At 45.7% G+C, this 25,173-nt stretch overlaps 1 protein-coding gene across 3 annotated transcripts in view; it reads right to left on the bottom strand.

The window, feature by feature from the left end:
- Positions 1-25,173, bottom strand: part of LOC139279980 (diacylglycerol kinase zeta-like) — a 521,188-nt gene that overhangs the window by 66,321 nt on the left and 429,694 nt on the right. For all 3 annotated transcript variants that reach the window (XM_070899368.1, XM_070899369.1, XM_070899370.1), the window contains one exon: positions 13,609-13,643. In XM_070899368.1, the coding sequence (XP_070755469.1) occupies positions 13,609-13,643 (35 nt within the window). The remainder of the gene's footprint in view (positions 1-13,608; positions 13,644-25,173) is intronic.

The raw sequence follows: 25,173 nt of genomic DNA, 5'->3' as shown, positions 1-25,173 counted from the left end.
TTAAAAGCACATTAGCTAAAAACTGCATGACAGCCAGGGCCAGCGCATCCTGATCACTCATTCACCAAAATGCCAGTGTAGCTTCAAAACATTTTTCCCAGTGCGCAGTCAAAAGGTGAAAGCAGTTGGAAAAAAGCCCCACAAGCATGAAAATAATGAAGCTATATTTTCAAATTATAAATAAATGCCTTGTAGAAACTGTTTTGTGAAAGACACAATAGAAAGACAGACTTGCATTTATATAGCACCTTTCACGACCTCAGGGCTTCCCAAGGCATTTCACAGCCAATGAAGCACTTTTTAAAAAGTTATTGTTGTAATGTAGGGAAACCCGGCGGCCAATTTGTGCACAGCAAGGTCCCACAAACAGCAAGGAGATAAATGACCAGATGATTAGTTTTAGTGATGTTGGTTGACACTGTTACCACTTATCTTACTGTTCAATGTTAATTTATACATAGAAAAAAGACCTGATTATACAATATTGGTGGCGGCAGCCCAGAAAATAGATGCGACTTGGTCTGGCTATTATGTCGGTGTCTCCCACTGATTTGAGAGATTGGGGGATCAGTTGAGTCTGTGAGTTGAGTACTACAACAGCCAGAACACCTCAGTCTAATTTGAAAATAAAGGCAATTCATGTTCAGAGAGGGAAAATAAAGGGGGGGTGGGGGGTCACCACAGGCTGCTTTTGCACATCTCTTGGTGGCTGGTTATGGGGCGGCAACAGTGGAGGCCAAAAGCAAGTCTCCCTCCTCATCCTTTTTGCTGGAGAAACTGAATGACACAGGAGGGAGAAAAAAAATAAATTGCAGAAGAGAAGCTGTTGAGTTTAGTAGGTTTATTGGGCTGTAATCTTTGTACCGCGCATCTCCAGACCTCAACTGCCTCGTCTGGAGAGGTTACATGTTCCTACATTGTTTTCAGGTCACCTTACATTACAAATCAGTTCGAGGCACAAATCTACATGAAGCCAATATATCATCGGTATGTAAAGGCACCAATGAACCGTTGTAATCCAGAGTGCAATGGAGGCATCGAAATAAAGTGTAACAGGCATGTGACATTTTCACACTTATTTTCACTGGATTCGTGAGAAACACTACCCAACAGTATAATTAATAGATCTTCTCCTCCCCCGTTGGTTATCTCTACAGAGGGAGCATTTTGAGCTGTGTAATACCAGGGTGAAGTACTCTGTGATTATAGGTCTGTCACTGGAGGCTGGTGGTGGTGGGAGCAGTTTGTGTTGATGAATTAGCAGCATCGCACTACACAACATTAAAGTGCAATGTGCTATGTTTGATGTCTTCCTGATGTGTAAATAAGCCAAGGTGACAACTCTGTAATCCATCAACCAAATAATTCTTGCATGGCTCCAGAGTGATGCTGCCGATGTTAGTCGGTAACTTATTTTCCATTAATTACTTTCTGTAAATTGCAAAACCTGTAAGATAAATCTCTGTAACCTGCCATGCATTAAGTCCATTAAAATCTCCTTTCTCTTATGTGAACTGGGTAGAGGCCGTGGTATTGATACTGCCCATGGTATTGGTGCTGCCCTGTAGAGATCAATGAGGTATCAGGTTTGATTACGGCCTGTATTGAGTGAGCTTTTCTCAGTCAGAGTAGTAGTGGAGGCATTGAAATAATCCTCAATGTCCTGAGGCTAGGAAGGAATCCTGTGCTTGACTTCTGGCAGTAATCTCTGCTGGCAAGTGTGCATTTTGATAATGGGCGAGAACAGGATTGGGGTTGGCTATGGTGGCAGCTCCACCCATCCCCCCTCCCCACACTGTCTCATGAGAACAGTCTATTGACACTCACTGACTAGGCTCACAAAAAGAATGGCCATTGGGGGATGATATATTTCTTCGCTTGGCACCTCGGATTTCTCTCTTGTCCCCCAAGGATATATTCTTGGCATCCGCCTCTTCCTCATCTTATATGCTGCCTCCTTGGCGACATCATCCGCAAACATCATCATCAGCATCCAGCTGTCACATGTAATCTGAAGGTACCCAGTTCAACATCTCCACTACCTCTCTCAACTCCTCCACTGCTCTGTGTAGTTTGCATGTCCAATCTTGGATGAGCTGCAATTTCCTCTAGCTAAACATTGTGTAGATCAAAGCCATTACCTTCGGCTCCGCTACCAAACATTGTACCCCTCACTATCGATTCCATCCCCCTCCCAACTACTTCCTCAGACTGAGCCAGACTGTTCGCAACCTCTTCTTTGTATTTAACCCCATGTTTCTGATCCCATATCCCCTTCATCACAAAGACCGCCAACTTCCACCTCCGTAATATCGCCTGTCTCCACTCCTGTCTCAGCCCATCTGCTGTTGAAACCCTCACCCTTGTCTTCGTCAAATTCAGACTTGACTATTCCAATGCTCTCCTGGCCTGCCACAATGAATTTGAGCTCATCCAAAACACTGCTGCTCGTATCCTACCCTGCACCAAGTCCTGCTCGCACTTCACTTCTGTCCTCACTGACCTACATGGGCTCCCGATCAACACCGTAAATTTTAAATTCAATCCTTGTGATTAAATCCCTTCATGGTCTTGCTCTACCCTATCTCTGTAACCTCCATCAACCCTAAAGTCTCCCCCAACTCACTGTTTCTCTGACTTTGGCCTCTTGTGCACCCCACCTCCTTTTGCCACATCATTGGCGGTTGTCCCTTCAACCGTTTTGGTCCCACACTCCGGAATTCCCTCTCAAAACCTCTCCACCTCCTTCAACATCACTCCTAAAACTAGCCTCTTCAAACTAACTTTTGGTCATCCCTCCTGATATCTCCTTTTTAGGAAATGGCGATCATTTTCTCCTTAAGCCTCTGTGAAGCACCTAGGAATGTTTTTTTTTCTACATGAAAGGTGCTATATAATGCAAATATCTGTTAATGAAGCTGCACATCAGAGATTTTAGGAGAGAAATTTAGAATAAAAAGACGTACTGTGTTAAAATTGTAATCAGTGACACAGACACATACTATATACAATAAACCTGATGACCTCTGTGGACAGTTCACGTTTCGTAATCTCGGCTTCTGAAATATCGCCCAACTCCCTCCCCCAAACTATACCATAGGCTCAGTGCAATCCTGTTTTACTCAAGACTCTTCCCAGAGTGAACTGGAAATGATTACTGTGCCCAAACTCTCTCACAAGTAGGTGCCGACTGAGAAGAAAGAATGCTAATTTTACTGTCAATTGCTGATGTGATTGGAAATTATTCAGCTGAGCCGTGCTTGTCCAGAAACTGTCAAAATCCTGCTAGAGGCTGTGATCTGTCAGCTACGGTAGAAGAATTGCTCATTGCCTGTAACTACTCGTGTCTGACAATATTCCTGTGCCCATACGTGTGATGGGAACTGACAGACTGCTGTTCCTGAGCCACACAGAAAAACTCAGCCTGGACATTGTGGGATTGAACTGACTTAGAAAGATACATCTGAAGTACTTGCTTCAGTTACTTACTGAAAGTCACTTACTTTTTAAAAAGAGAATTTAAAAAGAGAATACCCTGTACAAACATTGCACCACATCAAGAAATCAAAGAGCAAGTTATTATTTAAATGGAGAAAGATTGCAAAGTGCTGCAGTACAGCGGGACCTGGGAGTGCTTGTGCATGAAACACAAAAGGTCAGTATGCAGGTACAGCAAGTGATCAGGAAGGCCAATGGTATCTTGACCTTTATTGCAAAGGAGATGGAGTATAAAAGCAGGGAAATCTTGCTACAGATATACAAGGTATTGGTGAGGCCACACCTGGAATACTGCAGTTTTGGTTTCCATATTTACGAAAGGATATACTTGCTTTGGAGGCAGTTCAGAGAAGGTTCACGAGGTTGATTCTGGGGCTGCGGGGGTTGACTTATGAGGAAAGGTTGAGTAGGTTGGGCCTCTACTCATTAGAATTCAGAAGAATGAGAGGTGATCTTATTGAAACGTATAAGATTATGAGGGGGCTTGACAAGGTGGATGCAGAGAAGATGTTTCCACTGATGGGGGAGACTAGATCTAGAGGGCATGATCTTAGAATAAGGGGCCGTTCATTTAAAACAGAGATGAGGAGAAATTTATTCTCTCAGAGGGTTGTAAATCTGTGGAATTCGTTGCCTCAGTGAGCTGTGGAAGCTGGGACAATGAATAAATTTAAGACAGAAATAGACAATTTCTTAAACGATAAGGGGATAAGGGTTTATGGGGAGCAAGCAGGGAAGTGGAGCTGAGTCCATGATCAGATTAGCCATGATCGTATTAAATGGCGGAGCAGGCTCAAAGGGCCTTATGGCCTACTTCTTTTCCTATTTCTTATGTTCTTATTTTATCAGAGCTTCAACAATATGCGGTGCCATTCGGTGGGGGATAAGCTCAGGTTTGTCACTTTGCTTTGGCTCAGTGGCAGCCCTCTACCTGAGTCAGAAGGTTGTGGGCTCAAGTCCCACTCCAAAGACTTGAGTGCCAAATCTAGGCTGACACTCCAGTGCAATGCTGAGGGAGTGCTACAGTGACGGAGGTGCCATCCTTCGGATGAGAGGTTAAACCAAGATAATATGACGTCTGCCCTTTCAGGTGGGCGGAGAACATAGGAACATAATAGGAGCAGGAGTAGGCCATTTGGCCCCTCGAACCTGCTCCGCCATTCAATAAGATCATGGCTGATCTGATCATGGACTCAACTCCACTTCCCTGCCCGCTCTTCATAACCCTTTATTCCCTTATCGATCAAAAATCTGTCTATCTCCACCTTAAATATATTCAATGGGGCAGAGAATTACACAGATTTACAACCCTCAGAAGAAATTTCTCCTCATCTCAGTTTTAAATGGGCAGCCCCTTATTCTAAGACAATGTCTCCTAGTTTTAGTTTTCCCTATGAGTGGAAACATCCTCTCTGCATCCATCTTTCGAGCCTCCTCATTATCTTATAAGTTTCAATAAGATCACCTCATTCTTCTGAGCTCCAATGCGTATAGGCCCAACCTACTCAACCTATCCTCAGAAGTCAACCCCCTCATCTCCAGAATCAACCTAGTGAACCTTCTCTGAACTGCCTCCAATGCAAGTATATGCTTCCTTAAATATGGAGACCAATATGCAGTACTCTAGGTGTGGTCTCACCAATACCCTGTACAGTTGTCGCAGGACTTCTCTGTTTTTATACTCTATCCCCCTTGCAATAAAGGCCAACATTCCATTTGCCTTCCTGATTACTTGCTGTACCTGCATACTAACTTTTTGTGTTTCATGCACAAAGACCCCCAGGTCTCTCTCTACTGCAGCACTTTGTATTTTTTCTCCATTTAAACAATAATTTGCTTTTTTATTTTTTTCTGCAGATAACCTCACATTTTCCTACATTATACTTCATCTGCCAATTTTTTGCCCACTCACATAGCCTATCTCTATCCCTTTGCAGATTTTTTGTGTCCTTCTCACAATTTGCTTTCCCACTATCAGCAGCAAACTTGGCTATATCACACTCGATCCCTTCATCCAAGTCATTAATATAGATTGTAAAGAGTTGAGGCCCCAGCACCGATCCCTGCGGCACCTCACTAGTCACTGTTTGCCAACCGGAAAATGACCCATTAATCCCGACTCACTGTTTTCTGTTAGTTAGCCAATCCTCTATCCATGCTAATATATTACCCCCAACCCCGTAAGTTTTTATCTTGTGCAGTAACTGCGTATGTGGCACCTTATCGAATGCCTTCTGGAAATCCAAATACACCACATCCACTGGTTCCCCCTGTTGTATATCTGTAAAGCATGCACTCCCATATTCCGCCACCAGAGAGCGCATCCCCTGAAGTCCCAAGGGATCCCAGCATCCCATGGGAGCACTGTATATAAGCCAGCCCCCAAGGCCTGTTCCTCACTCTGGAGTGTCTTAATAAAGACGGAGGTCACTGTTACTTTTACCTCCCTGTGTGCAGCCTCATTTGTGTTAGGAACACAATAACTGGCGACGAGTATACGAATCCAATGCAAAAATGCAGCAAACTGTGGGCATCCTGGAGAAGTTCTCAGAGGGTGAGGACTGGGAAGCCTATGTCGAATGGCTAGACCAGTATTTTGTAGCCAACAAGCTGGATGGAGAAGGAAGCGCTGCAAAAAGGTGAGCGGTCCTCTTCGCGGTCTGTGGGGCACCGACCTACAGCCTCATGAAGAATCTTCTGGCTCCGGTGAAACCCACAGATAAGTCATATGAGGAGCTGTGTACACTGGTTCGGGAGCATCTTAACCCGAGGGAGAGTGTGCTGATGGCGAGGTATTGGTTCTACACGTGCCAGCGATCTGAAGGTCAGGAAGTGGTGAGCTACGTCGCCAAGCTAAGGCGACTTGCAGGACAATGTGAGTTTGATGGCTACCTGGAGCAAATGCTCAGAGACTTTTTTGTACTGGGCATTGGCCACTAGACCATCCTACGAAAACTTTTGACTGTAGAGACACCGACCCTCAGTAAGGCCATTGCGATAGCACAGGCGTTTATGTCCACGAGTGATAACACCAAACAAATCTCTCAGCACACAAGTGCTAGCAATGTTTATAAAATAACTGGAACTGTGTTTACGAGCAGAAATGTACAGGGCAGAAACCACGAGTCTGCAACTGCCAGCAGGCCTCAGGTGACCCAGAGTCCCCAACAAAGGATGAATGCAAGGCAATTCATACCTTGTTGGCGTTGTGGAGGCTTCCATTCAGCCTATATATGCAGCTTCAAAGGGTATGTTTGCAAGAGCTGTGGAACAATGGGGCACCTCCAACGATCTGTAAAACCTGCTAACCATCACGTGGCAGAGGAAGATCGGTCCATGGTGGATCAAAGCAATTTCGAGCCTCAGAGAGAGAAGGCAGATGCTGAAGTACACGGGGTGCACACATTTTAGACGAAATGTCCACCTATAATGCTAAATGTAAAATTGAATGGCTTGCCCGTAGCCATGGAACTGGACACTGGCGCTAGCCAATCCATCATGAATAAAAAGATGTCTGAGCGATTGGTGCAACAAGGCACTCAGACCAACCCTGAGCCCCATCCACACGAAACTGAGAACATACACCAAAGAGCTCATCACTGTCCTGGGCAGCGCCATGATCAAGGTCACCTACGAGGGCACGGTGCATGAACTGCCACTCTGGATTGTCCCGGGCGATGGCCCCACACTGCTTGGAAGGAGCTGGCTGGGCAAAGTCCGCTGGAACTGGGATGACATTCGAGCGCTATCACATGTTGATGAGGCCTCATGTACCCAGGTTTTTAATAAATTTCCTTCCCTTTTTGAGCAAGGCATTGGAAACTTTTCCGTGTCGAAGGTGCGGATCCACTTGGTCCCAGGAGCACGACCCATTCACCACAAGGCGTGAGAGGTACCTCACATGATGAGGGAGAGAGTGGAAATCGAGCTGGACAGGCTGCAACGCGAGGGCATCATCTCCCCAGTGAAATTCAGCGAGTGGGCCAGCCCGATTGTTCCAGTACTCAAAAGTGATGGCACGGTCAGGATTTGCGGCGATTATAAAGTAACTATTAATCGTTTCTCGCTACAGGACCAATACCCGCTACCTAAGGCAGACGACCTATTTGCGACGCTGGCAGGAGGCAAGACGTTTACCAAGCTCGAACTGACTTCGGCCTACATGACGCAAGAGCTAGAGGAGTCTTCGAAGGGCCTCACCTGCATCAACACGCACAAGGGACTGTTCATCTGCAACAGATGCCCGTTTGGAATTCGGTCGGCTGCAGCGATCTTGCAGAGAAACATGGAGAGCCTGCTCAAGTCGGTACCATGCACGGTGGTTTTTCGGGACGACATATTGGTCATGGGTCGAGACACTGTCGAGCACCTACAAAACCTGGAGGAGGTCCTCCAGCGACTGGATCGCGTAGGGCTGCGGCTGAAGAGGTCGAAATGCGTCTTCATGGCAATGGAAGTGGAGTTTTTGGGGAGAAAGATCGCGGTGGACGGCATTCGGCCCACAGACGCCAAGACAGAGGCTATCAGGAATGCGTCCAGGCCACAGAACATCACGGAGCTGCAGTCATTCCTGGGACTCAACTATTTTGGTAACTTCCTACCGTGGTTAAGCACCCTTTTAGAGCCCCTACATGTATTATTGCGTAAAGGTGAGAACTGGGTATGGGGAAAAAAAATCAAGTAATTGCTTTTGAGAAAGCCAGAAACATTGTATGCTCCAACAAGCTGCTTGTATTGTATAACCCATGTAAAAGGCTTGTGTTAGCATGTGATGCGTCGTCGTATGGAGTCGGGTGTGTATTACAATAAGCTAACATTGCGGGGAAGTTGCAACCTGTCGCCAATGCCTCCAGGAGCTTGTCTAAGGCTGAGAAGGCAGACAGCATGATTGAGAAAGAGGCATTAGCGTGTGTGTGTGTGTGTGTGTGTGTGTGTGTGTGTGTGTGTGTGTGTGTGTGTGTGTTCGGGATAAAGAAAATGCATCAGTACCTGTTTGGCCTCAAATTTGAGCTGGAAACTGATCACAAGCCCCTCATATCCCTGTTCGCTGAAAACAAGGGGGTAAATACAAATGCCTCAGCCTGCATACAAAGGTGGGCACTTGCGCTATCAGCGTATAACTGTACCATCCGCCACAGGCCAGACACCGAGAACTGTGCGGATGATCTCAATTGGCTACCATTGCCCACCACGGGGGTGGAAATGGCGCAGTCTGCAAACTTCTTGATGGTGGCACAGCCCGCAGACTTGTTGATGGTCATGGAAGCGTTTGAAAATGATAAATCACCTGTCACGGCCCGCCAGATTAGGACTTGGACCAGCCAAGATCCTCTGGTCCCTAGTAAAAAACTGTGTACTGCATGGGAGCTGGGCCAGCATCCCTGTTGAAATGTTAGAGCTAATCAAGCCGTTCCAGCGGCGAAAGAACGAGCTGTCCATTCAGTCAAACTGCCCGTTGTGGGGTAACCGCGTAGTGCTACCCAAAAAGGGCAGGGAGACGTTCATCTCGGATCTCCACAGCACACACCCGGGTAAAGTAATGATGAAAGCGATAGCCAGATCCCACGTGTGGTCGCTTGGTATCGACTCTGACTTAGAGTCCTGTGTACGGCAATGCAGCGTATGTACTCAGTTGAGCAATGCACCCAGAGAGGCACCACTTGTAGTCTTGGCCCTCCAGACCATGGTCGAGGATCCATGTCGACTATGCGGGCCCATTTCTCGGTAAAATGTTCCTGGTGGTGGTGGATGCTTTTTCAAAATGGATTGAATGTGAAATAATGTCGGGAAGCACCGCCACCATTGAAAGCCTGAGGGCCATGTTTGCCACCCACGGCCTGCCTGACATACTGGTCAGTGACAACGGGCCATGTTTCACCAGTGTCGAATTTAAAGAATTCATGACCCGCAATGGGATCAAACATGTCACCTCAGCCCTGTTTAAACCAGCCTCCAATGGGCAGGCAGTACAAACAATCAAACAGAGCCTTAAACAAGTCACAGAAGGCTCACTCCAAACCCGCCTTTCCAGAGTACTGCTCAGCTACCGCACGAGACCCCACTCGCTCACAGGGGCGCCCCCGGCTGAGCTACTCACAAAAAGGACACTTAAAACCAGACTCTCGCTGGGCCACCCCAACCTGCATGATCAGGTAGAGAGCAGGCGGCAGCAACAAAATGTAAACGATGGTTGCGCCACTGTGTCACGGGAAATTGATCTGAATGACCCTGTGTATGTGCTAAACTATGGACATGGTCCCAAGTGGATCATGGGCACGGTGATAGCTAAAGAAGGGAGTAGGGTGTTTGTAGTCAAACTAGACAATGGACAAATTTTCAGAAAGCACCTGGACGAAACGAGGCTGCGGTTCACAGACAGCCCTGAACAACCCACAGCAGACACCATCTTTTTTGAGCCCACAACACACACCCAAAGGATCAACGACACCACACTGGACCAGGAAACTGAACTCATCACGCCCAACAGCCCAGCAAGGCCAGGCTCATCCAGCAGGGCCAACAACACGCCAGCCCAGCGAGAGCACAACAAACACACCAGAACAGACATTTGTACCGAGGCGGTCCACCAGGGAAAGAAAGGCTCCCGACCGCCTCACCTTGTAAATAGTTTTCATTTTGACTTTGGGGGAGGAAGTGATGTTGTGTATCTGTAAAGCCTGCACTCCCATATTCCGCCACCAGGGAGCGAATCCCCTGAAGTCCCAAGGGATCCCAGCATCCCTTGGGAGCACTGTATATAAGCCGGCCCCTAAGGCCTGTTCCTCACTCTGGAGTGTGTTAATAAAGACTGAGGCTACTGTTACTTTAACCTCCCTGTGTGCAGTCGCATCTGTGTTAGGAACACAACACCCTCCTATCCACTCTGTTCGTTACATCCTCAAAGAATTCCAGCAAATTTGTCAAATATGATTTCCCTTTCATAAAACCATGCTGAATCTGCTTGATTGAATTGTGCTTTTCCAAATGTCCCGCTACTACTTCCTTAATAATGGACTCCAACATTTTCCCAATGACAGATGTTAGGCTAACTGGTCGATAGTTTCCTGCTTTTTGTCTGCCTTCTTTTTTAAGTAGGGGCGTAACATTTGCGGTTTTTCAATCTGCTGGGACCGCCGCAGAATCCAGGGAATTTTGATAGATGCAATGGTTGTAATCTATTATCTCTGCAGCCAATTCTCTTAAGACCTTCGGATGTAAGCCATCAGGTCAAGAGGACATGTCCGCCTTTAGTCCCATTATTTTACCTAGTACTACTTCATTAGTGATAGTGATTGTATTAGGTTCCTCTCTACCTATAGTCCCTTGATTATCCACTATTGGGATGTTCTTAGTGTCTTCTACTGTGAAGACTGATACAAAATATTTGTTCAACATCTCTGCCATTTCCCTGTTCTCTATTATTAATTCCTCAGTCTCATCCTCCAGGGGACCAACATTTACTTTAGCCACTTTTTTCCTTTTTATGTATCTGTAGAAACTCTTACTATCTGTTTTTATATATTGTGCTAGTTTACTTTCATAATCTACCTTCCCTCTATTAATCATTTTTTTAGTCGTTCTCTGCTGGCTTTTAAAAATTTCCCAATCCTCTGGCCTCCCACTAGTCTTGGCCACAAGATCATCCCTCAAGAGCAGAGGCGATCTGCCGGTGTCCTGGCCAACATCACTAAAACAGATGATCTGGTCATTATCTCATTGATGTTTGAGGAACCTTGCTGTGTATAAATTGGCTGCTGTGTTTTCTACATTACAACCCTTCAAATCACCTCACCCTTGCTTTTGTCAAATTCAGACTTGACTATTCCAATGCTCTCATGACCCAGCACAATGAACATAAGCTGTTTCAAAACACTGCTGCTCGCATCCTAATGTGCACCAAGACCTGCTCGCACTTCACACCTGTCCTCAGGTTAACGTCTCATCCAAAGGATGGCACCTCTGTCAGTGCAGCGCTTCCTCAGTACTGCACTGGAGTGTCAGCCTTGATTTGGTGCTCAATTCTCTCAGGCTGTCACTGCGCCAAAGCAAAGTGTCAAATCTGAGCCTAACTCTGCCGAGTGGCAGCACATATTGAAAAGCACTATAGGACATCCCGAGGTCTTGAAAAGCACAATTTAATGCAAGTCTTTCTTTCTATCAACCCCACTGAGTTCACAATCTGGGCTATGGTATTGTAAGACACATCAAATGGTGGCAAAACAGCACCTCATTGATAGGGAGGAAAAGTGGGATTAGCAGACATGAATAAAATAACATTGATTGGAAAATCTCGGATCCATTGCCTAGTTCAGACACACGGGGGCTATGGTAAAGAATGGAGTGAGTGGGATTAATTGGATAGCTCTTTTAGTACAGGCACACTTGGCTAAGTGGCCTCATTCTGTTCTGTAAGATTCTATGACACAAATTCACCTAACCCCAAGACTTTTTATTTTTTCTACAAGTAACTTCCCCTCTCGTCACCCCCTTTATCTTCGTCATGCAAGGCAGACACTAAACTGCAGCCGATTGGCTCCCAGGTACCTGCCATTGATGTTATGACTGGGTTTCTCAGAGTAGCAGGTGGTGTCTAATATTTCTCTTCCTGTGGCAAAGGTCAGTCAGTAACTCCTTGCCTTACGGCTCTTGGCGTCGTGCGTTGGTCGTCAGACAGGATTGGTATTACGCCCTTGAATTAGAACCCAAGGAGAATAGGTGCTGGCTTCAAAACTTCTAAAGCTGAAGGGGAGCCGCGATGGGCCCCAGAGGTGCAGTGGGGAGGGTTGATACTGCAACCATTTTTAGGGCTGCTCAGTCATGCGAGAGAGAACCTGGATGTCTGCCTAAAATGCCAGTCGTAACTCTACAAATTGCCAAACAGGAATTGAAATAACTGGGTGACTGTCAGCTTCAGACCGAGAGGAATGAGGATGGATGGCTGAAAGAAAGAGTTCAGATGTTGGTTAGGGACTGAAAACCTGAGCCGAAGGTGTGACATTTATCACAAATATCCAAGGAATTGTTTGACTGCAGTGAACATGAATCTTTAACCCTTTCACTTTGACAAAACGTACACATGCTTTGCTTGAGCGGATGCACAGCACCAGCTTCTCTTTCCTGACGCTCTGCCCAGTCATCTCGCCACACCAGAAAAAAATGTCTCAGCCACATAACATGTCAAGCTTTGGAGTGGAGTGGATAGAAAACAGATGCAATTTTGTTACAAATTTTAACACAATTATAGGCGAATGATTGCTTGAAAAACAGATGACGGCTACAGTCAAAACCAGCACAGAGTAACTCGAACCGACAGCTGTACTGAGAGCTCCTGCAGTTACAAATAGGCAGCGCAGAAATTACCACTGTATGACTCAGTGCTTTCCATAGGCAACTCCCAATTTTCAGTATTTAATTTTTGGAGCTCGCTCATGTGACACGATGTACAGTTAGTGTTACTGACACAACAGCAGTATTGATATGGTATTGTAAAGGACACAACAGATCTGCTCCCATGGCAAGGGAGTGAATTCTGCCACTTCAGACAGTGTTACTGACCGCAGGGTAAGGGAGTCTGTGTCACAGACCGCAGGGTAAGGGAGTCTGTGTCACAGACCGCAGGGTAAGGGAGTCTGTGTCACTGACCGCAGGGTAAGGGAGTCTGTGTCACAGACCGCAGGGTAAGGGAGTCTGTGTCACAGACCGCAGGGTAAGGGAGTCTGTGTCACTGACCGCAGGGTAAGGGAGTCTCAGTGTTACTGACCGCAGAGTAAGGGAGACTCGCTGTTACTGACCGCAGGGTAAGGGAGACGTCCTGTTACTGACCGCATGGTAAGGGAGTCTGTGTCACTGACCGCAGGGTAAGGGAGACTTGCTGTCACTGACCGCAGGGTAAAGGAGTCTGTGTTACTGACCGCAGGGTAAGGGAGACTTCCTGTTACCGACCGCAGGATAAGGAAGTCTGTGTTACTGACCGCAGGGTAAAGGAGACTCCCTGTTACTGACATAGCACTGATGGCGCTGGTGATTAAAATGATACAGCAAAGCTTTGCCAGCCTCAGATAAATATCTGCAAAGGAATCTCAGTGAGCGATAGAATTCTGCAGTCCTTACCTGCACTTGTACTGGATGTGGCAGCTATCTCGGGTCTGGAAAAAAAATATACAAGATGAGAATAAAAATTACGAAGCAGTCATTACATCTATTTACTTGCACTTTGCTTCAAGAGCAACACACAAAAAATGAAATAAACCTTCCATCTCTATCATGTCTGTACACCTCCTACGAGGCAGTTTCTTAAGCAGAGAAATTTAGTTCCATAAATATTTTTATTTGGTATGCTTGAACTGCACAGGGATTTACAGACTCTCAGGGCATGGAATTTAGAGCAAGGGTGCATGCTGCTGTGAAGTATCAATCTACTGGTACATACATACATGGTCCTTTTCAACTATAGTCAGGGCTGGATTAACCCATAGGCTAATAAAGCTGTAGCCTTAGGCCCTCATATTTTTTAGGCCCTAATTTTTATATCATTAACCATAAATCTTTGTCACAAGGTTGGTTAAGTAATATCATATATAACTGCATAATTATATCTTCAGAGGTGCAAAATATTGCGTCCTTATGGCTCAAAGTGTGTATAAAATTCTGTGACAATCTTGAAACATGTGTAAATAGCCAAATAAAATTCACCCGGGGAGTTATGTTTATAGGATCAATGCATAAATAATATCAGGTTTGATCATTGTGATTGCTTACAAAAGGATGAAGAATTTTCTTTTATCTTTTGAAAGTGGAAACGTAGATGTCAAAGTCAAATGTCAAAAGTATTTAGTACAGTATGTATGCCCTCATAGATACCCCTAAATATCCAACTAGAAATGACACGGGGTAAAAAAGGAATATTCCAAATTAAGTCTGAAAGAAGATATTGGAATTATGCATTTGTTTTTTGGGGGGAGGGCAGCTTCGATAAGCCCTTTGACCCTTAGCTGCTCTCTTTTTCTTATATTCTTTTGTTATTCTAACCTGTGTTCTCAAGTCAAGTCATCATCATAGGCAGTCCATCGAAATCGAGGAAGACTTGCTTCCACTCCAAAAGTGAGTTCTCAGATGACTGAACAGTCCAATACGGTAATTAAAGTCTCTGTCACAGGTGGGACAGACAGTTGTTGAAGGAAAGGGTAGGTGGGGAGTCTGGTTTGCCGCACGCTCCTTCCGCTGCTTGCGCTTGGTTTCTGCATGCTCTTGGCGACGAGACTCAAGGTGCTCAAAGCTCTCCCGGATGCTCTTCCTTCACTTAGGGTGGTCTTTGGCCAGGGACTCCCAGGTGTTGATGGGGACGTTGCACTTTATCAAGGCGGCTTTGAGGGTGTCCTTGAAACGTTTCCTCTGCCCACCTGGGGCTCGCTTGCCATGTAGGAGTTTTTGAGTCAAGATAGTCATCTCAACACTGTTGTCTTTGGGAAAAACTAATTCACTAAAATGCTCTCTAGCCTGGCTTTCTAAATTTTAAATTTTGCAGTTCATGTAATTATGCAAGGATTAGGCTTTACCATCTCCTTGTTTTATCAACTTGACAGTATTTGTCCTCATAACATCATCAGAATGACAACACATTATTTACTGTTAGGTTATTTAAATATGTGTGCCAGTACATATATAGGCCCATCCTTCCTGTTAGCCTTAATCCGGCCCTGTATACAGTGCTTCACACTTGGGCATGATTACTAGTTGGCAGGGTGTTTTTCTGTCAGTACAATACCAAAATACTGCAGATGCTGGAATCCTAAACAAAAACAGAAAATGCTGGAAACACTCAGCAAGTCAGGAGAGAGAAAGCAGAGTTAACGTTTCAGGTCTGTGACCTTTCATCAGAACTGGAAAAGTTAGAGATGCAACAGATTTTAAGCAGGTACAGAGGCGGGGGGGGGGGGGGGCGGCAGTGAAGGAAAGAACTGTGAAAGGGTGGAAAGCAGGAGTGATTAAATGTTGCAAATGGAGATGGCAGAATCATAATGCTTCCAGAATTTTCTGTTCTTATTTCTCTCCATGTCAGATTGGCTCAGGTCAAAGAGCAGAAGGGTTTTTGTTGGGGCTGCACTTGATACCCCTAGAGGTGAGAATTTTCTGCTTAATAACTGGCACATTGTAGCTTTGTTCAGCTTGTCTCAGGTTAAAACCAATACGAGTAGCTACAAAATGAAACCTGTTCTCTGAGCCAGGGGAGGCCTGGCACAGTGTCAGATTGATGTACTAAACAAACACAAGGCTTAGGTAATGTACAGCTGAGTATATGTCATATTGGTACAGGAGGAGGCCATTCAGCCCCTCGGGCCTGCTCCGCCATTCAATGAGATCACGGCTGATTGCACTGCAACTCCATTTTACCACCTTTGCTCCATACCCTTTGATGCCTTCACCCAACAAAAATCCCAACAATCTCAGTCTTGAAAATTTCAATTGACCCAGCATCCCACAGCCTTTTGTGGGAGAGTGTTACAAATTTCTACTACCTTTTGTGTAGAAAAAGTCCTTCCTGATTTCCCTCCTGAATGGCCTAGCTCAAATTTTAAGATTATGTTCCTTTGTTCTTGATTCTCCCACCAGAGAAAATAGTTTCTCGTTATCTACCTGATCAAATTCTTTTAACAGTTAAACACCTCGATCAGATCACCCCACAATCTAGAAGCCACATTTATGCAACCGGTCCTCATAATTTAACCCTTTAAGCCCCGGTATCATTCTGGTGAATCTGCACTGCACCCGCTCCAAGGCCAATATATCCTCCCTGAGGTGTGGTGTTCAGAACTGAACACAGTGCTCCAGATGGGGTCTGACCAAGACTCTATACAACATCATGGCCCCCCGACCTGCGAGGGAACAGCTCCGTAGGTCAGGAAGTAAAGGATCTGGAGCGGCGTACCACTTCAACCTCCAGCGGGAGCTGCTCCAAGTGTGCGACAATTTTGAGATGGGCGACTGGGTGACGTCATCAAAACCCTGGTTGCCGTTCTGGACCGTGGGCAAGAACATCGGCAGGACCCGGGTACAGAGGAGTGGGAAGGTCGGGGCGGACGAGCGGCGAGTGCTTGTGGCGAGATGCGGTGAATGTTTGTGGCGGAGGAGCGGCGAGAGATCGTGGCGGAGGTGCAACAGATGAGGGTACGGAGCCCAGAAGAGCCGAGGGCCCAGGGGCAGCACGGGCCAGCCCACACTGCGATATGTGCGCGCTAGGTCCGGGCAGCAGAGCAGGTCTTCAGTCATCTTGGTTAACCCTTGCCACTGGACCAAGACCTAGCTCTGCCAAACCCGTGAGGTGGCTGGTGTGCAACGGCCACCACACGTTAAAAAAATTCATACACATGCAACTTCCACCCTCTCAATTGGAGTTCAGGACAGGAACATCGGGTCCTTCATCGAAACACCTGTGAACTCGTGGAAGCAAGTCATTCTCGTTCGAGGGACAGCCTGACTGCATATAACTGAAGCATACCTTCCTCCCTTTTCTAATCCCTGTAGAGACAAGTATGCATCACTCACTATAATTATCCTAACACTGAAGGACAGATGCGGAGGTGAGTTGACATCATTTTCTTTGATTTACGTTTCTACGTCCAAACCATTACATCTCTTCAAACTGATGGTTTTGTAAATTTAATATGAGATACAGAATTCACCCCACCCCCCGCCGTCCCCCATAAAAATTTAGAAAACCTCGCTTACACCCATGGCAGAACGTGTAAACTAATTGTTTCAGGATGTGGCAACTGTATAAGGAAAAATTTAAATAATGACATTTTAGGTAGGGAAAGCCCTGTGATGACTACTTTAACAGCAGCCCTGCAGGTATCAACCCTGGAAGACACTTAATGTTTGACGTGACAGATGCCACTGTGGAAATCACTACTCTGTCAGATAGAATAAGACAATAAGAGTACAATCTCCAAATGACTGGTTGAAAGTGACAAATTTCCCAAATCCTTTATTATCTGGAAGGGGTACCTCTCAGCAACGGTTTACAGATTGCCACGGGGAAACAGTTTCAAGAAACATTCTAACCCCGCCCCTGGATGGAATGGCCTTATCCTACAGTAAACCCTAGCTAGAAACCAATAGCTGGAGTCACATTTGTACAAGAAGTTTCTCCCTGCAGACACCCATCAAATGTCAGTAACTCTGACAAGACTTACCATGAGAAAAACAAATTCCACTTCAGTCAGTGGATCTGACAATCCTGGTATTACAAGCACACAAAGTGTACAGCAGACTTGGGAACACTGAGGAAAGTCAATAACTTGGGCAAGGGATTTACAGCGGAAATGTTTTCGCTGTGGTGTGCCCAACCTCACTGACTGTACCCATCCACAATGCAATAATTAAAGCCCAGAGACGCTACCAACTGGAAAGAACAATAACTACCTTTAAGGTTTTCCAAGTAGAGTCGACTGATGCAAAGGTGAAACCAATCAGACAGAGGTGGAACAACAGAACTAGAATTTATTCACACCTGGCTCTCTGCCACTTTAACAGTTTCCTGGTCCTAAACGTCTCCTTTTCACTATGGAAGACCAATCCCTCTTAACTTCTATCACCCACCAGGATGCCTGAAGGTACTCCACTTCTTCCTAGAGCAGAGGCCCAACCAGTCCACCACCCTCCTCCACCTGGCTGAACTTGTTCACATTGAACAACTTCTCCTTTGACTCCACTCACTTCCTCCAAATTAAAGGTGTTGCTATGGGAACCAGCATGGATCCAAGCTATGCCTGCCTTTTCGATAGGGAAATGTGGAACATTCTGTGTTCCAGTCCTACTCGGGTCCCCTCCCTCACCGCTTTTTCAGGTACATTGATGACGGTATCAGTGCTGTTAACTGCTCCCGTCCTGAATTAGAAAATTTTTATTCACTTAGCTTCCAATTTCCATCCTTCCCTCACCTTGACATGGTCCATCTCTGACTCTCCCCTTCTCTTCCTCGAATTCTCTGCCTCCATTTCATAGAAACATAGAAAATAGGTGCAGGAGCAGGCCATTCAGCCCCTCCAGCCTGCACTGCCATTCAATGAGTTCATGGCTGAACATGAAACTTCAGTACCCCCTTCCTGCTTTCACGCCATACCCCTTGATCCCCCGAGTAGTAAGGACTTCATCTAACTCCCTTTTGAATATATTTAGTGAATTGGCCTCAACTACTTCCTGTGGTAGAGAATTCCACAGGTTCACCACTCTCTGGGTGAAGAAGTTTCTCCTTATCTCGGTCCTAAATGGCTTACCCCTTATCCTTAGACTGTGACCCCTGGTTCTGGACTTCCCCAACATTGGGAACATTCTTCCTGCATCCAACCTGGGGATAAACTATTGACAAACATTCACTATAAGCCCACCGACTCCCACAGCTACCTGGACTACACTTCCTCCTACCCAGTTTCCTGTAAGGACTCCATTCCATTCTCCAAGTTTCTCCGTCTCTGTCGCATCTGTTCCGACGGCTCCATTTTCCATACTAGTGCTTTCGATATGTCTTCCTTTTACCTCAACTGAGGATTCCCCTCTACCGTGGTTGACATGGCCCTCGACTGTGTCCGTTCTATTTCCCGAACCTCTGCTCTCACCCCTTCCCCTCCTTCCCAGAATCATGACAGGGTTCCCCTTATCCTCACCTTTCACCCCACCAGCCTCTACATTCAATGGATCATCCTCTGCCATTTCCGCCACCTCCAGCGTGATCCCACCACCAATCACATCTTCCCCCTCCCCTCCCAGCATTCCGAAGGGACCGCTCCCTCCGCGACACTTTGGTCCAACCTGCAATCACTCTCAGCACCCCCATCCCTTCCCATGGCACCTTCCCGTGCAAGCGCAGGAGATGCAACACCTGCCCTTTTACCTCCTCACTTCCCACTGTCCAGGCCCCCAAATACTCCTTCCAGGTGAAACAGCGATTTACTTGTACTTCTTTCAATTTATTATACTGCATTTGCTGCTCACGATGTGATCTCCTCTACATTAGGGAGACCAAACGCAGATTGGGTGAACGCTTTGCAGAACACCTCCATTCAGTCCGCAGGCGTGACTCCGAGCTACCGGTCGCCTGTCACTTTAATTCTCCGCTCCTCTCCCACTCTGATCTCTCCGTCCTTGGCCTCTTGCACTGTTCCAATGAAGCTTAACATAAGCTAGAGGAACAGCACTTTACAGCTTCTGGACTCGACATCGAATTCAACAACTTCAAACCATAATCTCTGCCCCTATTTTTTACCTCTTTCCCACAGCAGCTGTTGACAATTCTGCCACCATTTTCACCCTATCTGGGCTCATCTTTTGTTTCTTAACTTGTCCCATTACCATCTCCTTTGCCTTGCACCATCATCCCTTTTGTCTCTTGATCTCTCCTGCTTTCCACCCTATCACAGACCTTCCCTTTTGTTCTTTCCTCTCCCCCACTTTCCCTGCCCCACTTGCTTAAAAACCGGTTACATCTTCAACTTTTTCCAGTTCTGATGAAGGGTCATCGACCTGAAACGTTAACTCTGTTTCCCTCTCCACCGTTGCCAAGTATTTCCAGCATTTTCTGTTTTTATTTTAGATTCAGTTGGCTTTATCCATAAATGAAGAACGCATACACTAGAAATGGAATGTGATTCAGACCCAATGATGGGAAGTTTTACAGGTGATCAGCCTGTGATGTCTCCTACTTTCAGCAGGAGAATATAAGAATTAGGAACAGGAGTATGCCATCTAGCCCCTCGAGCCTGCTCCACCATTCAACAAGATCATGGCTGATCTGGCCGTAGACTCAGCTCCACTTACCTGCCCGCTCCCCGTAACCCTTAATTCCCTTATTGGTTAAAAATCTATCTATCTGTGATTTGAATACATTCAATGAGCTAGCATCAACTGCTTCCTTGGGCAGAGAATTCCACAGATTCACAACCCTCTGGGAGAAGAAATTCCTTCTCAAATTGGTTTTAAATTGGCTCCCCCGTATTTTGAGGCTGTGCCCCCTAGTTCTAGTCTCCCTGACCAGCGGAAACAACCTCTCTGCCTCTATCTTGTCTATCCCTTTCATTATTTTAAATGTTTCTATAAGATCACCCCTCATCCTTCTGAACTCCGAGTAAAGACCCAGTCTACTCAATCTATCATCATAAGATAACCCCCTCATCTCCGGAATCAGCCTAGTGAATCGTCTCTGTACCCCCTCCAAAGCCAGTATATCCTTCCTTAAGTAAGGTGACCAAAACTGCACGCAGTACTTCAGGTGCGGCCTCACCAATACCCTGTACAGTTGCAGCAGGACCTCCCTGCTTTTGTACTCCATCCCTCTCGCAATGAAGGCCAACATTCCATATGCCAGGCTGTGCATTACAGGTTCCAAAACAGGAACGGGACTGTCAGCTCCACCAAATTAAACCATTAATCCGTTTGTGAGTATTGCTGTGAGCAGCCGATACGTTCAAGTGAAAACACTCCAAACCCAGCCGAACATTGCCAAGCCGCCTATCTCGGTGGGCACACGGTGCCATTCACACTCAACTGGCAACACATCTGCTTCAATCCTCCAAGCTCTCAGCTGTGTCTCTGCCTCCCTAACCCACTCCTCTGGCATCACATTTAAAGCCTGGGATACAATCTAAACCACCACGAGCTGAATTTTCCATTGCAGAGCTTGAGAGCAATAACCATCATTCATCCTAGAGCACTTGGTGTCGTTTTTAAGGAAGGAACAGTGCCCTATTTGAAAACTGAAAGAGATCTCGGAAGCAGCATCATTAACTTTACTTCGGTTCTTTTGGGAGGAATTCCGGGCTGAAAATAAGAGACACAAAAAAACGCCCGGTTCCCCCTCATAATTTATGTCCCATCAACAAAATTGTGGGAACATAGGTCGCTGAAAAGTCCCCTGCCCGAGATGCAATTCTCAGCCACCAACCACAAAGAACCCAAAACAATGATCGTTTTAATGTTTCTCAAGCATTTAAACCAGTGTAAATGTCAGAAAGTTAATTAACTCAGCTGTGGAGTTATACAGTGTTTCTATTAAGCGGCTCAAAGACAATTGAGGAAATGTTAATACATCCAAGCCTTTGTAGTTATTTGCAAGTTGGTTCACCAGCATCAAATGTACAAAGTGACAGTACTGTACTTTGTTTCCCTTCAGTAATTTTTTTAATGATTAAGCATCTGGTTCGTTCTTTGACTGTACCACTATGGTTAGTCACTTCATATGTAGATTACTCAGACAGCAGATTCTATAAGATATATGAAAAAATTGTCAGGAATTTTAACAATACAATCAGGTGAAGTCAGAAAGTATTTATTTACTTTTGTTGTAGTCCATGTATTGGATTGAGTTGAGATGTGCTATTTGAAGCTGCTGGGTTAATTCCATGCTCCTGTAGGTCACAGGATTGGGGCGACAATTTCCTTGGAGCGCAGCATCCCACTGGGAATGAGCGATTGTGGGATTTCCCCTACAGTTTCAATCATAAACTAGGACACTGATCGAATTGTCAATGAAACAAAGAGCAGCCACAGCATAGCAAAACACTTCATTTTTTAAATAGTAATAAAAACTCTCCGTGTGATTATTCGACCCTGCAGAAATTTAACTGAGACAAGCCTGAAGTAGTTAGTGAAATTAAATCAGCTGCCAACGTTTGCCTAATTAATGCTTTACAACTCCCACGAGGTCCGACATTCCCAGGGTATTATTTAATTCCACAGGCTTCCCTTGTTACAGAAGGTATAACATTTTAACAGACTTGACATTCCTGGGGGCCTGCTATTGATGAATAACAATATAAAAATATACAGAGGCTGCGCCTGGTGTGTGTGCAATGAGCCAGGGCCACAGGACAACATCTAACAACTTCAGAGACTTAGTTCAAACTCCCAACGACAGGTCTGCGCAGCTGTAACAATACGTCAAAACCGTGTAAAAATTTCACTTCGTTAAATTCAGATCTGACCTGGAGTAAAACACTCACTTCAAATTGACAGCACAGTTGCACAAGTTTATCATTAATGATCGTAACAAGGCTGACTTTTTAGTCATGTGTGTTTGTGTTGTGTGTGCTGGGGTGGGTGTGTCTGTGGGGGGTGTTTGTGTGTGTGTGTGTGTGTGTGTGTGTGTGTGTGTACGCGCGTGTGGGATGTGGGGTGTGTGTGTGTGTGTGTGTGTGTGTGTGTGTGTGTGTGTGGGTGGGGGTGAATCCTCTGATCAGCTCTAATGACAAACAATCCAATTGCCCTTTTCTTTTAAACCAGTTTTGCCTCGTTAGTCATGTCTACTTTCTGGGTTAAAGTAGTGAACAGAAGAAATGATACCCGTGTTTGTTTTAATGCTAACCAGGAAGCCCTGTTGGGAGTGTGTGCTTTCGGACACTGGGGGAGGACATGTTGAGCCTTGGCTGTGAAACCTACCAAAGCTGAATTGCTTGCTGGTACTTAGTGTTAGTTTAATCATGGCAGCTGGGCAAGGTACTCGAGGGTGGAACTGTCCCTCAGCAAGGAGCCAATGCCTTTGGGAGGGGAGAAAATTGCAGAGAGAACTGGGGGGGGGGGGGGGGAGCGGAAAGGGGGGATAATCTTAAGATTGTGAATGTGGGGAGATAACCTCTACAGATATAGCCGCTAACCAGTTACCTTTAACAGTTATCACTTCAGTATTGGGTTTGGTAACTTGGCAAAAGTACGACTGGTGATGATAACATCCTCAGTTCCCATGCAAATAAAAGCATGATAAAGGAAAGGCCCACCACACCAAGGGGGTTAAGTTGAACTTTAGTAGGAGCACATGATGGACAGTGGAGACTAGGCACCCTGTGATGCACCCTGCCCGATTTACCTTTCCATTCATTGTACCCTGAGTATCCAACACTTTGCAGCACTGAGTGGGAGGGGGCAGGTCAGTACTTATATGATACCCTGCTATGGGGGAAGATTTCCTTTGTAGGTTTAGTCTCGCTGAATCATAAACCTGTTCTTTCTAAGCAGGTTCATAATTTCGCTAATCCTCCCACACTGCGTTACCCATTTTAACGGTGCCATTGTGGGGACAGAGAGAGAATGAAAGAGAGTACGCAGGATTGTCACACCCTAGTGCCTGCTTATAGGCCGAGACTTGTGGAGACCTTGGAGCTGGTTTCACAACATTATTACAGATGAGCAAGGCCATTTGGCCCATCTTAATTCATCAATCCAGAAAGAACCTACAATCCAATTGTTTCTGAAATGATTTCAGGGTTTTCGCTTCCACTACTTTATCAAGTGTGAATTAATTAAGGGAAGCCAGCACAGATTTGTTAAAGGCAAATCGTGTTTAACTAACTTGAGTTTTCTGATGAGGTAACAGAGAGGGTTGATGAGGGCAGTGCGCTTGATGTGGTGTACGTGAACTTTCAAAAGGCGTTTGATAAAGTGCCACATAATAGGCTTGCCAGCAAAGTTAAAGCCCATGGAATAAAAGGGGCAGTGGCAGCATGGATACAAAATTGACTAAGTGACAGGAACCAGAGAGTAGTGGTGAATGGTTGTGTATCGGACTGGAGGAAGGTATACAGTGGTGTTCCCCAGGGGTTGGTACTAGGACCACTGCTTTTCTTGATGTATATTAATTACTTAGACATGGGTGTACAGGGCACAATTTCAAAATTTGTAGATGACACAAAACCTGGAAGTATAGTGAACAGTGAGGAGGATAGTGATAGACTTCAAAAAGACAGACTGACTGGTGGAATGGGCGGACACGTGGCAGATGAAATTTAATGCAGAAAAGTGCGAAGTGATACTTTTGGTAGGAAGAATGAGGAGAGGCAATATAAACTAAAGGGTACAATCCTAAAGGGGGTGAATGAACAGAGAGTCTTGGAACAATATGTGCATAAACCATTGAAGGTGGCAGGGCTGGTTGAAAAAGTGGTTAAACAAGCATATAGGATCCTGGGCTTCATAAATCGAGGCATAGAGTACAAAAACAAGGAAATGATGATAAACCTTTGTAATAAACACTGGTTTGGCCTCAACTGGAGTACTGTGTCCAATTCTGGGCACTTTAGTAAGGATGTGAAGGCCTTAGAGAGGGTGCAGAAAAGATTTACAAGAATAGTTCCAGGGATAAGAGACATCAGTTACATGGATAGACTGGAGAAGCTGGGGCTGTTCTCCTTGGAGCAGAGAATGTTGAGAGGAGATTTGATGGAGGTGTTCAAAATCATGAGGAGCCTATGCAGAGTAGACAGAGTAACTTGTTCCCATTGGCGGAAGCGTCATGAACCAGAGGACAGATTTAAGGTGATTGGCAGAAGAACCAATGGCGACATGAGGAAAAACATTTTTACGGAGCGAGTGGTTAGGATCTGGAATGCCCTGCCTGAAAGGGTGGTGGAGGCAGACTCAATCATGGCTTTCAAGAGGGAATTGGATAAGTACCGGAGAGAAAACCATTTGCAGGGCTACGGGGAAAGGGCGGTGAGTGGGACTCGCTGAGTTGTTCTTGCAGAGAGCCGGCACGGGCTTGACGGGCCGAATGGCCTCCTTTTGTGCTGTAACCATTCTATGATTCTATTATCTGGAAGTTCATTTCAGGTGTTTATTACTTTATATAAAGAGAAACTTCCTGATATCAGTCCTAAATTCACCTTTTACTAGTTTAAACCGGTTTCCCCCTTG

The sequence above is a fragment of the Pristiophorus japonicus genome, chromosome 14 (assembly GCF_044704955.1).
Source record: "Pristiophorus japonicus isolate sPriJap1 chromosome 14, sPriJap1.hap1, whole genome shotgun sequence".
NCBI lineage: Eukaryota > Metazoa > Chordata > Chondrichthyes > Pristiophoridae > Pristiophorus > Pristiophorus japonicus.
This window is presented reverse-complemented; position numbering and strand designations above follow the sequence as displayed.